General features: G+C 38.6%; 1 protein-coding gene and 1 long non-coding RNA gene across 3 annotated transcripts in view; both read left to right on the forward strand.

Moving 5' to 3' along the window:
- Positions 1-9105, forward strand: part of PI4KA (phosphatidylinositol 4-kinase alpha) — a 65769-nt gene extending 56664 nt beyond the window's left edge. For both annotated transcript variants that reach the window (XM_072415631.1, XM_072415632.1), the window contains 9 exons: positions 2691-2761; positions 2835-2941; positions 3652-3756; positions 4515-4640; positions 5201-5321; positions 6396-6555; positions 7685-7774; positions 7867-7950; positions 8409-9105. In XM_072415631.1, the coding sequence (XP_072271732.1) occupies positions 2691-2761; positions 2835-2941; positions 3652-3756; positions 4515-4640; positions 5201-5321; positions 6396-6555; positions 7685-7774; positions 7867-7950; positions 8409-8460 (916 nt within the window). In that variant the 3' untranslated portion in view covers positions 8461-9105. The remainder of the gene's footprint in view (positions 1-2690; positions 2762-2834; positions 2942-3651; positions 3757-4514; positions 4641-5200; positions 5322-6395; positions 6556-7684; positions 7775-7866; positions 7951-8408) is intronic.
- A 2182-nt stretch (positions 9106-11287) lies between these two features.
- Positions 11288-12506, forward strand: LOC140333754 (uncharacterized). The gene is made up of 2 exons (XR_011921423.1): positions 11288-11407; positions 12172-12506. It is a non-coding gene; the product is annotated as an uncharacterized lncRNA (long non-coding RNA).
- The last annotated feature ends 1632 nt before the right edge of the window (positions 12507-14138 follow it).

Genomic DNA, 14138 nt, shown 5'->3' on the forward strand with positions numbered 1-14138 from the left:
TTGAATTCCCCTTCTGATCACTCTGTGCCAACTTAAATTCCCCTTCTGATCACTCTGTGCCAACTTAAATTCCCCTTCTGATCACTCTGTGCCAATTAAAATACCCCTTCTGATCACCCTGTGCCAATTTAAATTCCCCTTCTGATCACCCTGTGCCAATTTAAATTCCCCTTCTGATCACCCTGTGCCAATTTAAATTCCCCTTCTTCACTTACTGGTACGGTACCCGTCGGGGAACTCCGTTAGGGCAGTGATCAGCTTGTTTCCAGCGTGCTTCCGGGTTCCGTGCTTCTCGGGGGCGCGTGTGCCTGCTTCTCGCTGTGCTCTGCAGGAAGGAGGAGACTGGAGGAGGAGACGCGCTGCAGCCAGCATCGAGGAGAGGAGAGGAGACGAGACGCACTCAGGATCGGGGTATCGGGTGAGTATGTTGTTTTAATTACTTTTTAAAATGGCATTTGCCGTATAAGACGCACCCCCTTTCCCCCCCCAGTTTTGGGGGAGAAAAAGTGCGTCTTATACGGCGAAAAATACGGTAAGTTTGACAGTTTTAGCTGCTTGCTGTTCCCTGTTTTGGTCATTGAGTTTCACGTACAGTTTTTTTTGTTTCAATCAGTTTTATTGAGTTTTCAGAAAAAGAAAAAGTAACAAGTAGACATAACATAAAAAAAAAAAAAAAACATAACATTGTAGGCTCCGAATTAACAGACAGATAATGATACCAGGGAGCTGCACATGCCCCGAAATATGACAAAAAAGAAAAACATAGCAGGTCTAAAGAATTATAAAACACATGATAAACCTGTACAAAAACAGCTACATTTCTGCTAGCAGAAGCATATAGCACAGACTGTAAACCAATACTCTAAGCAACAAAATAAAAAAACAACGACATACCTATATAACAAATCAGCCCAGGGGAGAAGGGGAGGATGGGGGGGGATGTCAAGCGATACAAAAATAGAAGAGATATATAATAGCCCTCAATGTCGGGGTTGTAATCCAGCCTGTAGGCCTGGACGCTAATTAAAGTAAGTGCGAAATCGGGGATATTCTTTAAACCAGTCCCAAATGGACCAGGTAGTTCTAAATTGTTCCATTCTGTCATCATCCTCCGCGACCAACATCTCCATATGGCGGATTTTTTCAAGTTCAGAGACCCAAGTTGCTATAGAAGGAGCAGTAGATTGCTTCCACAATCTTGGAATAGTGGCCCTTGCTGCCGTAAGAAAATGGCGTAGGACCCCACCTTTGATGGTTTTGAGCGAACCCGGAACCATGGATAAAAGAACAATATTAGGAGTATTAGTTATGGTGGACCCAGTACTGTCATTATACACCTGAATAATCGTGTCCCAAAATCAATATATAAGCGGACACTCCCACCATATATGAAGCATCGTCCCCCTTTGTAAGTGGCATCGCCAACAACGATCAGAGTGTGTGGGGGAGATTCTATGGAGATCCACAGGGCAATAATACCACCTGGACAGAATTTTGTAATTGAGCTCTACACGTACAGTTTTTTTTAATCTCAGCCTGGATAAAACAGAACTCTTCATCCCCCACTCCTCAAATTCTAAATCTCCCCCTCACATATATCTAATTGTTAACAACACTGCTATTTGTCCCTCCTCGCAGGCACATTGTCTTTGCCTCACCTTCAATTCTGCCCCTCATTTACCCCCCATATTCAGAACATTTTCAGGTCCTGTCACTTTCACCTGTGTTAAATCTGCCCCTACCTGTCCCCAGAGACCACCAAACTCCTTGTACACGCTCTTATCATCTCTCGTCTGGACTACTGTAACATCCTCTCTGGTATTCCACTAACCTGACTCTCTTCTCTCCAATATATTATGAATGCTGCAGCCAGACTCATCCATACTTCCCACTGCTCTTCTTCTTCTTCTGCATCTCTTTGTAGTTCTCTTCATTGACTTCCATTTCACCTTAAAATCAAATTCAAACTCCTGTGCTTTGCCTTCAAATTTCTCCACAGTTCTTGTCCCACCTACCTTTCTGACCTGGTAGACCTATACTCCCCTAGCTAATCTCTTCGCTCCTCCAATGACTTAATAATGACTTCCTCACTCATAACCTCATCACACGCACGTCTCTAAGACTTTTCTAGAGCTTCCCCGACTCTCTGAAATGGTCTTCTTTGTCCCTATTTGGCTTGCTCCTACTTTCTGCTCATTTGAAAGATCACTCAAAACCCAACTTTTCAAACTTGCCTACACATCTTTTTCTGTCTCCTAAAACCCTCACTACTTACCCACCACTCCATATCCCCCCTCCTTTTGTGTGCTACTTCCATCTCCTCCTAGATTGTGTCACTGTCTGTATTTGTCATTTGAAAACCCCTATTTAATATGCAGTGCTGCGTAATATGTTGGCTCTATAAAAATCCTGTTTATTATTGATAGCAATAAAAATCTCTCAAAGTAATCTGTGCATCGGGAAAAGGCTTTTTAACTGTTAGGATTTGATATCCGCACCCAAGGGAGTGCATTATTTTGGCTTACTATAGGAATCAATATGGCTTCCCCATATTGTACACATATAGGTTACAAATTAAACTTGGTAACAAGCTTTGCAAACAAACATATAAGATGCTCTTTACCTGTAAATTTAAAATAATTCCACAAGTCAACAAAAAAAAAACTTTACTCTTTGGCATATATTTGCAGTGCTGCAAAAGCTCCATATTTGGCGAAGTTCAAGGTGAAGAGATGTGGAGTGAGCGAGTTGGAGAAAGAAGGTACGTTTCAAAAGCAGCCACTAATCAAGGTCTACACATAAACTTTTACTCACCTATACACTTCCCCTCTTAGGCCTTCGCTGTCGTTCTGACTCCATTGATGAAAGTGAAGAGGAAGGTGATGATAAAAAGATCTGCTGGCAGGCAGCCATATTTAAAGTTGGTGATGACTGCAGACAAGTGAGTATAAAATTATTGTAAGCTATTTTTCGTGTCCTAGTTAGCTTAGTGACAGGCCAGTAGGGAGCTGACTTTCCATTAAACAGAACGCAGACCACAGTTCTGAAACAGGGATGGGGACAAAGGCACAATTGAGCATATGCTATGCTATGCTGTAGCTGCAGGGTGGGGGCTTTGGAGATCACTAAAGTGAAGTAAATCCAATTGTTTTGTAATCATAAAATGCAATATTAGGCATTTTGAATTGGCAAATGCCAGTCAACCTGTTGGAGGGAAGTGAAGTCAATTAATGCTGCAGGAGCATATCTATTGTTTGTAGATGAAAAGTAACTTTTATTATTAAATTGTTACTGTGAGTGAGCAACATAGTGTTATGATGGCTATACACCACCCCCTTGCAGTCCTGCTATACAGATATCCAGCTTGGCCACTGCAGGTGGTCAGACCAGAAAGTTCAGATATCTAGTTATTATATACCAAATAAAACCCAGAGGGATACAAAGCAACTGGTAAATTAGTTAATCTCCAGCATATTTCCCTCTATATCAGAAAGCTGTCTGTCACCACTGTCTGCTGTCCAGAGCTTACCCAAGCCACAATAAAAATGTAGGCATAATTCCTAAGTACAGCTACAGGGAGGCATGTATGTTTTTTTTTTTTCTCCTCATAATTTGTTTAAGAGATCTAGTGACTTTGTTCTCCTATCATAGGACATGCTGGCTCTGCAGATCATAGATTTATTCAAGAACATTTTCCAACTTGTTGGGCTTGACCTCTTCGTCTTTCCTTATAGAGTGGTGGCGACAGCTCCTGGGGTAAGTAGATAACCAGTTTGAGGTCTGTTTACTAAATAATTTCTAAACTGTTGCAGCTGTGAGTGAAACATTTTTATTTTGGTTTTCATTCAATTTTTAATAATTACTGTATTTTTTACCAAACGTTCAACAATTTACATTGCCATAGTTTTCATGAAGAATCATTTAGAGCAACACTGACCAGTATTACTCACCAGACTGAAGATGGAACATTGTAGATCAGATGATTTTAATGCAGCAGGAAAACTAAATTAATTGTGCTAGGGTCAGCTTTCAGTGACGGATACCACAGGGGACATTTTGAGACTGTTATATGTGCATGTATGTAGATTACAGAATAGCAACCGTGTTGGTGACACATGTGGTCAGTTTTATTAATACAAATAACTCTCCTTCTCTGAAATTGATCTGACCGACAAAAATCTACATTTGTGGAAAAACTGTTGTAAAAATAAAAAAAACTTGTATATCAAGTTCAACAGTTTTGGTCTACATTGGACAAAATTAAACCCCTTGGACGATTGCATTTCTAGTATATATTTTTTTAATTGCTGATGGAATCTAGAATAAATACAGATTTTAGTCTGAGCCACTCCAACAGGAGCTATTCTTTTGTTTCATCACTGTTCTAAATGGGCACAGTTTTTAGTGTTGGATCAGAAGCCCTGAAATTTCTATTAGCCTAAATTGACAATTATTGTAAAACATCCAGGTTTTAGCCATTGAATGTATGACTCTCACAACTTCTTGTATTGCAGTGTGGGGTTATTGAATGCATTCCAGACTGCACCTCAAGGGATCAGCTGGGCCGTCAGACGGATTTTGGCATGTATGATTACTTCACTCGTCAATATGGGGATGAGTCTACCCTAGCATTTCAAAAGGTACTGTTTGCTTAATTGTTCCAGTTGCTATATTAATTGACTAATTTCTGGAATAACGTTTATGATAAAAATCAATGTTTAGATCTTGATAGGCTTTAAATTCATACATACAATACATCTAATTACACTGGTCACTCAGGTTTTAGGCTTCTAAATTGGTGTCCTGGCTTTTCAGTGATATGTGGCTCGTCCTGCTCGCACTAGTGACCAATAGAAATATTCATTCTAAATATGTTCAAGTCAGTACACCGGCTTTAGTAAGGGGCCACAGGTAGACTGCATACAAATTCTATTTCAAATGGGGTTCCTTATGGTAAAGTCTACGTACCCTTCTAAAAAATTATTAGAAATAAATGTATCTGAGTGAAATTTTTGCTTTAGTATTTATTCCGAATGTGAATTTTACCTGTGTGTGATTTGAATGTTCTCTCCAAATTGGTGTGCTTCCTGTAAGTACTATTTGCAGCATGCACATAAAAAAAACTTGTACTGGCACAGTAAATGTACAGTATATGTAGCTTATTTTCTATCTAGATTTAATCTTTGTTCTCTTTTTACAGGCCAGATATAATTTCATCAGGAGCATGGCAGCCTACAGCCTGCTGCTCTTTCTGCTACAAATTAAAGACAGACACAATGGCAATATCATGCTGGATAAATTGGGTCACATCATCCATATTGGTCAGTACCCCCCCACCCCCAATTTAATCAGATTTGAGTTTCCTTCATTCTTAGGTGTCTATGTCCTCATAATTGACAGGTAAATCTACATTGGAGTTTTTAGTAGTTTAGTACTGGGAAGTGATTGATGGCTAAATATGCATAATAAGAGTTTCTATTGTATAAACTAATGGTAGTAACTGTGTAGTATCACAAAATCTTGCTATTGTGGGCACCTGTGTATCAAAAACCTTTTTTTTATATACATACACAGTCAGGTTCACTTTGCACCAACCCAGTTTATATTTTTGAATCTTCCTGGGGCTTATGGCATTTCCCCATCACTAGTAAACATTCAGTTCTACACTAATACTGGCAATAGGTAATAGAAGCAATTCACTGCACTGTTCTGTTACATTTTTCTGTTTGACTGCCTAAAGTGTATTTTGGTACAAAAAGTATGCAGGCCATCTCTGCAGTTATTTATCTCTTTAAAACTGCAAGTACAGAGAAAAAACTTTTGATTTAGCAGTGGTGCACCTAACACCTAATCTCGTATTGTCAGCTCTTCCATTGGCCCTGATTTAATAAAGGCTGGAGGGGATACACTTTCATCAGTGAAGCTGGGTGATTTAGCAAACCTGGAATATATCTGGTCCAGGATTGAAATAATAAAGCTTTAATAAATCAGGCCCTTTGTCTTTTCCTACTCCACTACGCTCACATCTCTACGTCTTAAAGTTTTTTAGTCTGCATTCCAACATAAGAACTAGGAGGGCTCTTTGAGACAGCTGTACATTTCTAAAAAGATCAACAATTTGTTAGAAATTCTTGAACATAACAAAATTCTTCCAACAGGCCAAAAGAGAACAAATCCGTTGTTAGCAGATCTTTGCTAATAAACAGATCTATATACATTTACAAATATGAAAACATTCAGTTAAAACTGTAAGCAAAACACACTTTATTTCTTTTGGAAAGTGCTAACAATTGCACCACAAATGTGTCCTAGAACTGCACTGCGCTTTAGTGGAAGTATAAACCTGTCTTCTGTATGTCACCTCCTATTAAGCTGCTTCTTCTTTTTACCTGCAGATTTTGGATTTATGTTTGAGAGTTCTCCAGGAGGCAACCTAGGATGGGAACCTGATATAAAGCTGACTGATGAGATGGTGATGATTATGGGGGGGAAAATGGAAGCCACGCCTTTTAAGTGGTTCATGGAAATGTGTGTACGTGGTTACCTGGCCGTACGGTAAGGAATTCATTTTTGTTTTATGTTATAGATACAACCTTTGAATTTAATGTACCGTATTTTCCGGCGTATAAGACTACTTTTTAACCCCGAAAAAACTGTGCCAAAGTCGGGGGTCGTCTTATAGGCAGGGTACTTACCAATCACATACAAGCTGCTGTAAGCGCACCAATGAGAAAGTTAGAAAGTTTCTGTACTTCCTGGTTGTCAGCAAATGAAAGCTCGCCATTGGTTGTTTAGTATTCTTTTGCTGCCACATTTTGAATCATCTGTTCGGGTGCTGCACATAGGGAGTGACACCATGGTGGAGGGACCCGGCTGTACCCTGAACGGGGAGAAGATCCGAGCTCAGGTTACCAAGGGTCAGAGAGCTTCGGGGGAACGCTGTGAGCCATGCGGTATAGATGTATTTATATGCATGTTATATAATATTGTGATTTACAAATCAGCCACTAGGTGGAGCTGTGTGACTGGCTGTAATAGCCCAGAGATCCCTGCTGCTTTCTACCATGGTGGCTGTAAAGTCTGCAACCCCAGCTGTCACTTAAAGAGGAACTAAACTCAGAATTTCTACTTTACATAGAAGGGTAGACAATTCTATTATTTAAAGTAAAAATTTTGTTTGTTACTGTTTTTTTTTTTTTTTTTTAAAGTGCAACAAACTCTATATTTTAACTGGAAAAGTTGGGAGTCATCTTATACGCCAGAAAATACGGTATATATCCAGCTGTAAAATGCTAAGTGCACCTGGCTGGTTTACTGCATTTTAGTATAGAGGCTGGGGAACTTTTGTCTACTTTTGGCTAAAGTATTCTGGATATTGCCCTTACCAACACCCCAAAATGTCATTGTGCCCAGACAACTGACCGTATAATATATTATTTCCATGAGTTTTGCTAAATATTTTAGAAATATGAAAGCCATTTGATATTTAAACAAAACCCTCGCCTTTGATGAGGCTGTGCAGTCATTAAAGTTCTACCTTAATGTGCTGCTACATTAGCTACCTATTTTAATATTAATAACATGGATCAAAGCCCATATTCTTTTTAATTAACGGTAGTTGTTAAAATTTGTATTTGCCAAAAAGATGATTTAGTATGACTTAAATTATACATTTGTTTTGCAGTCCTTATATGGATGCTGTGGTATCACTGGTCACTCTCATGTTGGATACAGGACTCCCCTGCTTTCGTGGACAGACCATTAAGTTACTAAAGTGAGTTACTGGTTATCTGCTAATGTTTGGTATACAGGTGGGGTCGGTCTCATTACTTCTAACTCATGTCTTATTATTTTCCCTAAATATAGACACAGGTTCAGTGCCAACATGACCGAGAAAGAAGCAGCAAATTTTATCATGAAAATTATTCAGAACTGCTTCCTGAGCAACAGGTTTGATATTTATTTTCTTCTGTCCCTGAAATGTCTTAATTCACTAAACTATAATGATTGTTACTTTCAGCAGTAAAGGCTAAAAAGAAAACAGTAATTATGATAAACATAGCTCAAGTATAAAAGTCTAATGATTCTTTATTTTTTGATCCCCTATTCAAAATAATGATGGTTTTCTTTTTAAGTTCGCTTCTGTCAGATCCATGGAATTTAAACAGATTTGTTTACTTGAAATAAGCATTAACCCCAATTCTCACCGATGATGTTAATATTTGTGTGGTCCCTGGTCATCCACCAATCTCATTACCCTCATCAGTGTGAAAGCTCCACCACTGATATCTGTGAGATCACATAAAAACAGTGTCCTGATGGAATCTATTGGGAAAATGTAAAAGTTTGAAAGCTGTATAGTTGTTTTTCATATTACAGTATCTTTTTTTTTTTTTTTTATCCTGCAGGAGCAAAACGTATGATATGATCCAGTACTACCAGAATGACATCCCGTACTGAGATCCTTTTGATCTAGTGCATCCTTGCTGTGTCTGTAGTGACTTGTAGTCTCCAGTGTCTCTGATCACACCCTCAATCCACAGTATCAAGGTATCAGCAGATAGTGTGAAGTATAGAGACAGCAAGACTTGAGAGGTGAGAGTAGGAGAATTGACTTGTGGCAAAAAGTTGCCTTGTACTGGTTTTTAAAGTCCCCTCCATGCTATATACAATTGACTATGAAAATGATTAAGTTGTCGTTCTGCATTACAGACTAAAGTGCAATATATTTTATTTCTGGGTTCAGGTAACAGCATGTTATTTTGAAGTGGCCTTTTGGGGAAACATTATTTTATTTATGATATTAAGCATCACTATTATCCTTCCCGGTGAATACAAATCTGCCAGTTTAGGAGCACTTTGATTGGTCACAAGGACATTCTCAGGACATGAGCACCTATTTTGTGCTTCTCTTGGCCACAAGTAGCATAAATAGGTGAGAAAAGAGCCAACAGATCTTCCTGGACTGTATTGCACTGCACCTCCAAACATGAGGAGCTCGCTTCACACAGAATAGATGAAGAAAGCTTATTTCCTCTTGTGTGTGTAAAAATTCTTGAAATGTGTATTTAATCTGTAAACTGTAATTAAACTGTTACATACTAATAGTGTCCTGTGACTGAATGTGATGGAGCTTGCTGATTTTTTTTGTCTTTACAAGATATTTCATATTATTTAGCATTTTCAGATCTGTCCAGCAGGTGAAGCTATAAACACCTTTAAACATGTTTACCAGACTAGCCTAAAAGTTGAAATATAGGGTGGCCAAACTTTGATTCACTGACCCATTACAAGCATGCAGAGTAGAAAGACAGAGACTGAAGCCACAACTCCTAACCTTCATACTTGTTACAGGAAAATAAAACAACTGAAATGAGATCGGAGCTAGACAACTAACATGGCTACATCAGCATTTGTATCATTTGTAGTTGCTTTTTTTTGTTTTTTAAGAAGCATCAAGAACATTTTCAGACCTGAACATTCCAAAAGCGTTTGAGGAAAAAAGTATGAGACTGTATGATTAGTTCTCTATCATTCACTGGGGGAGCGTATCAAAATCAATTGAAAATTGTTTTTATTTTTTATTTTTTTTCATTCTGTAATGGTTTGTCATTAAAATATTATTTTGCTATGTTAACAATTCAACAGTATTTTGCAGCCTGTTCAAGCATTGCCTTCTTACTCCTACCTCAAAGTAAGAGACTAATGGGGGACATACAGTTAGGTTAATAAATATTTGGGCAGAAACAACTTTTTTCTAATTTTGGTTCTGTACATTACCACAATTAATTTTAAATGAAACAACTCAGATGCAATTGAGCTGCAGACTTTCAGCTTTAATTCAGTGGGTTGAAAAAAAAGATTGCATAAAAATGTGAGGAACTAAAGCCTTTTTTTAACACAATCACTTCATTTCAGGGGCTCAAAAATAATTGGACAAATTAAAAAGCTGAAAATAAAATGTTCATTTCTAATACTTGGTGGAAAACCCTTTGCTGGTAATGACAGCCTGTAGTCTTGAACTCATGGACATCACCAGATGCTGGGTTTCCTCCTTTTTAATGCTTTGCAAGGCCTTTACTGCAGCGGCTTTCAGTTGCTGTTTGTTTGTGGGCCTTTCTGTCTGAAGTTTTGTCTTCAACAAGTGAAATGCATGCTCAATTGGGTTCAGATCAGGTGACTGACTTGGCCATTTAGAAATATTCCAATTCTTTGCTTTAATAAACTCCTGAGTTGCTTTGGCTGTATGTTTTGTGTCATTGTCCATCTGTATTATGAAACGCCTCCCTATCAATGTGACTGCACTTAGCTGGATTTGAGCAGACAGTATGTCTCTGAACACCTCAGAATCCATTTGGCTTCTGTCCTGTGTCACATCATGGATAAACACTAGTGTCCCAGTGTCACTGGCAGCCATGCACACCCAAGCCATCACACTGCCTCCACCATGTTTTACAGATGATGTGGTATGCTTTGGATCATGAGCGGTTTCAACGCCTTCTCCATACTTTTTTCTTGCAATCATTCTGGTGAAGGTTGATCTAGGTTTCATCAGCTTTTTTACATGTTTTTGAGCAAAGTCCAATCTAGCCTTTCTATTCTTGAGGCTTATGCGTGGCTTGCACCTTGCAGTGCACCCTCTGTATTTACTTTCATGCAGTCTTCTCTTTATGGTAGACCTGGATATCGATACGACTACTTCCTGGAGAGTGTTGTTCACTTGGTTGGCTGTTGTGAAGGAGTTTCTCTTCACCATGGAAATGATTCTGCCATCATCCACCACTGTTGTCTTCCATGGACGTCCAGGTCTTTTGGCGTTGCTGAGTTCATCAGTGCTTTTTTCTTCTTCTCATGATGTACCAAACTGTAGATTTTTCCCCTCCTAATATTGTAGCAATTTCTCGGATGTTTTTTTTTTTCTGTTTTTGCAGCTTAAGGATGGCTTGTTTCACATGCATGGAGAGCTCCTATAACCGCATGTTGTCTGTTCACAGCAAAATCTTCCACATACAAGCACCCCCGCCTCAAATCAACTCCAGGCCTTTTGTCTGCCTAATTGATAATGACATAACAAAGGAATTGCCCACACCAGCCCATGAAATAGCCTTCGAGTCAATTGTCCAATTACTTTTGAGCCCCGAAATAAAGTGATTGTGTAAAAAAAATAAAATAAAAAAAAAGGCTTTAGTTCCTCACATTTTTATTCAATCTTTTTGTTCAACCCACTGAATTAAAGCTGAAAGTCTGCAGTTCAGCTGCATCTGAAATGTTTCATTTAAAATTAATAGTGGTAATGTACAGAACCAAAATTAGAAAAAATTCTCTTGTCAAAATATTTATGGATCTAACTGTAAACCCTTATAACCCCTTTGTCTTGCAATGCACTGACGTCACTGACCTGGAAGAGGTATTAATATTATTATTATTATTATTATTAAACAGGATTTATATAGCGCCAACATATTACGCAGCGCTGTACATTAAATAGGGATTGCAAATGACAGACTAATACAGACAGTGATACAGGAGGAGAGGACCCTGCCCCGAAGAGCTTACAATCTAGTAGGTGGGGGAATTTCACACACAAAGGATGTGAGATATGTAGTGTGGGAAGTAGTGATGGTTTCAAATGACAGAAGAAGCCGGGTAGGCAAGTTTGAAAAAATGGGTTTTGAGTGCTCTTTTAAATGAGCAGAAAGTAGGAGCAAGCCGAATAGGACGAGGAAGACCATTCCAGAGAGTTGGAGCAGCTCTAGAAAAGTCTTGTATTCGTGCGTGTGATGAGGTTATGAGTGAGGAAGTCAGTAGTAGGTCATTGGAGGAGCGGAGAGAGCGGCAAGGGGAGTATTTTTTAACCATGTCAGAGATGTAAGTGGGACAATAACTGTGTAGGGATTTGAAGGCAAAGCACAGGAGCTTAAATTTGATTCTAAGGTGAAAAGGAAGCCAATGGAGAGAACTACAAAGAGATGTAGCGGAAGAGGAGCGGAGCGAAGGATGGATGAGTCTGGCTGCAGCATTCATAATAGATTGTAGAGGGGAGAGTCGGGTTAGTGGAATACCAGCGAGAAGGATGCTACAGTAGTCCAGACGAGAAATGATAAGAGCATGTACAAGGAGTTTGGTGGTTTCAGGGGACAGGTAGGGGCGGATTTTGGAGATGTTGCGTAGGTATAACTATCAAGACAGAGTAAATTCAGACATCTTATTCATGGCCAGGCAACTCTTCCTCTAAAACATTTGAGAATGGTTGCTAAATACAGTTGTCAGTCAATGTAGACACCGGTATGTTTTTTAACTGCTCCAAGTTTCATTGAAGAAGCTAATGTCTGTGTATGAATGCTGGCAGGTTTGGCAGCTGTAGTACCTAATCCTCTCACTAGATGTCCACAGTTGACTGTTTATAGCCATTCATTATCCAGCATATAGATGTACACCTTCGTTTTTGTTATTAAACTGTATTTAACAACATATTGCACAGCAGAGACAATAAATATGAGCAGAAATTAATTTGATAAACTCTATCCCAGGGTGGTTGTATTTGATGAGGAGTTTTATTTGGTCTGTAACCAATGGTGCAGTGCACATTCCCCGGATTGGGTCAGTGAGTTTAGATGCAAGTCAACATTTCTACTTTTTTTACTGCAATTCCAATACTGCACACTAGAGGTCAGTATATACTTAGATATACTGTGAATTGTTTTAATTCAGAGCAGTTCACAGGTATTTCCCTTCCTGGAGTTCTATGTGCTATTCAAGTAAATGACAATCTAATTATTTCCGTGTACTTCAGTTTGTAGTTATATCAGTGTTTACATTAAACAATAGGACAAGCATATAATTTGCTTTGTATATAATCCAGCTATGAAGTTCACATCTCTAAACAACCATGTACATACTTACTGCCAACTTCCTTATAGCTAGCAAAATGTTTTAACACCTATTCACTACCAAATACACAGCACACCATCCTGTCTGGCTATAGTTCCATTTACACATATCAGCCTACCATATATACAGTAAGTCATTTGTGTGGTGAACTTTTAGTAATATTTGAATTATATTATGTGAAAGGATTTCTTTGTTTTCTTTCTCTGTTCAAGTAAGTAAATCTGGTTTTGATGGAAACAAATGAAAGAGAACTGAATATTCCATTCTGTTGCCACGTGCAAATATGCAGGAAGAGTCCATTTACCCCCTGCACTGCTGAGAACTAAAAAGGGAGGGAGTGTCTATGACGGCAAGGACACTGATGATGGCCAGCCATTAATTTTTTTTTTATTTTTTTTTTGTGGTATGCCACAAAATGCAACCCAGCATTAGAAAAGTAGTAGCTATTAATAAAATGGTGCAGAGGTGCTGGTTCTGAGATGATAAATCCCACTTATTGTGCTATTCTTGGCCATGGTTACAAATGTGATCTAGATCAGGCCTTTGTGGCAACCTCACATCTTGTTCTTTGACTTTCTCCTGTTTGGCAGTCACTGGGGAGAGACTGTTGAAGAAATACTTTCTTCAGTCTACAGAAAGCTAATGACACTTTTTCATCCCAGGTAAGGACACGTAATGAAATCATAATTTGTGTGAGTCTTTGTGGAGACAGACACTTCCAGGTCTTTTGGTCTCTGAGCACTAAATGGCATACAGGAGATTAGGGAGCTGCTGCTTTTGTGTCTCTAGACAGATTTTCTTCCAGGATCTCCATTCAAAACCCTCTTACTTTTTAAAAGAGAAGGTAATGGATCTTCTTTTGGTGATTTTTCCCTTTTCTCGTGTTGTAGACTACAAGTCTTTGCAGGTGGTAATCTCCTGTAGCTGAACACTTTGTGTGCTGGTCATGCATGAACAATCATCTAGCAATCTCAACTGTATAACCAGCTTTCAGTTGTATGAACAAAAGAACCTAACAATGTATACCCCTAATAAATATAAACTGTTGCTGGTGGGTTCCCTGGATTGTAATAGAAAATTTTTCCAGTTAATATTTAGTCTTAGGGCTGTAAATATATTATCATCATAGTATAATAATAAATACATGATTTCACAATAAAGAAGTGATAAAGTATATGTACACCCCAAAAAATTGTAGTTTTGTTTTACTGCGTAAAAGAGTAAAAACTCATCTCATGTTTTTATTT

The sequence above is a fragment of the Pyxicephalus adspersus genome, chromosome 6 (genome assembly GCF_032062135.1).
Source record: "Pyxicephalus adspersus chromosome 6, UCB_Pads_2.0, whole genome shotgun sequence".
In the NCBI taxonomy this organism is placed as follows: domain Eukaryota; kingdom Metazoa; phylum Chordata; class Amphibia; order Anura; family Pyxicephalidae; genus Pyxicephalus; species Pyxicephalus adspersus.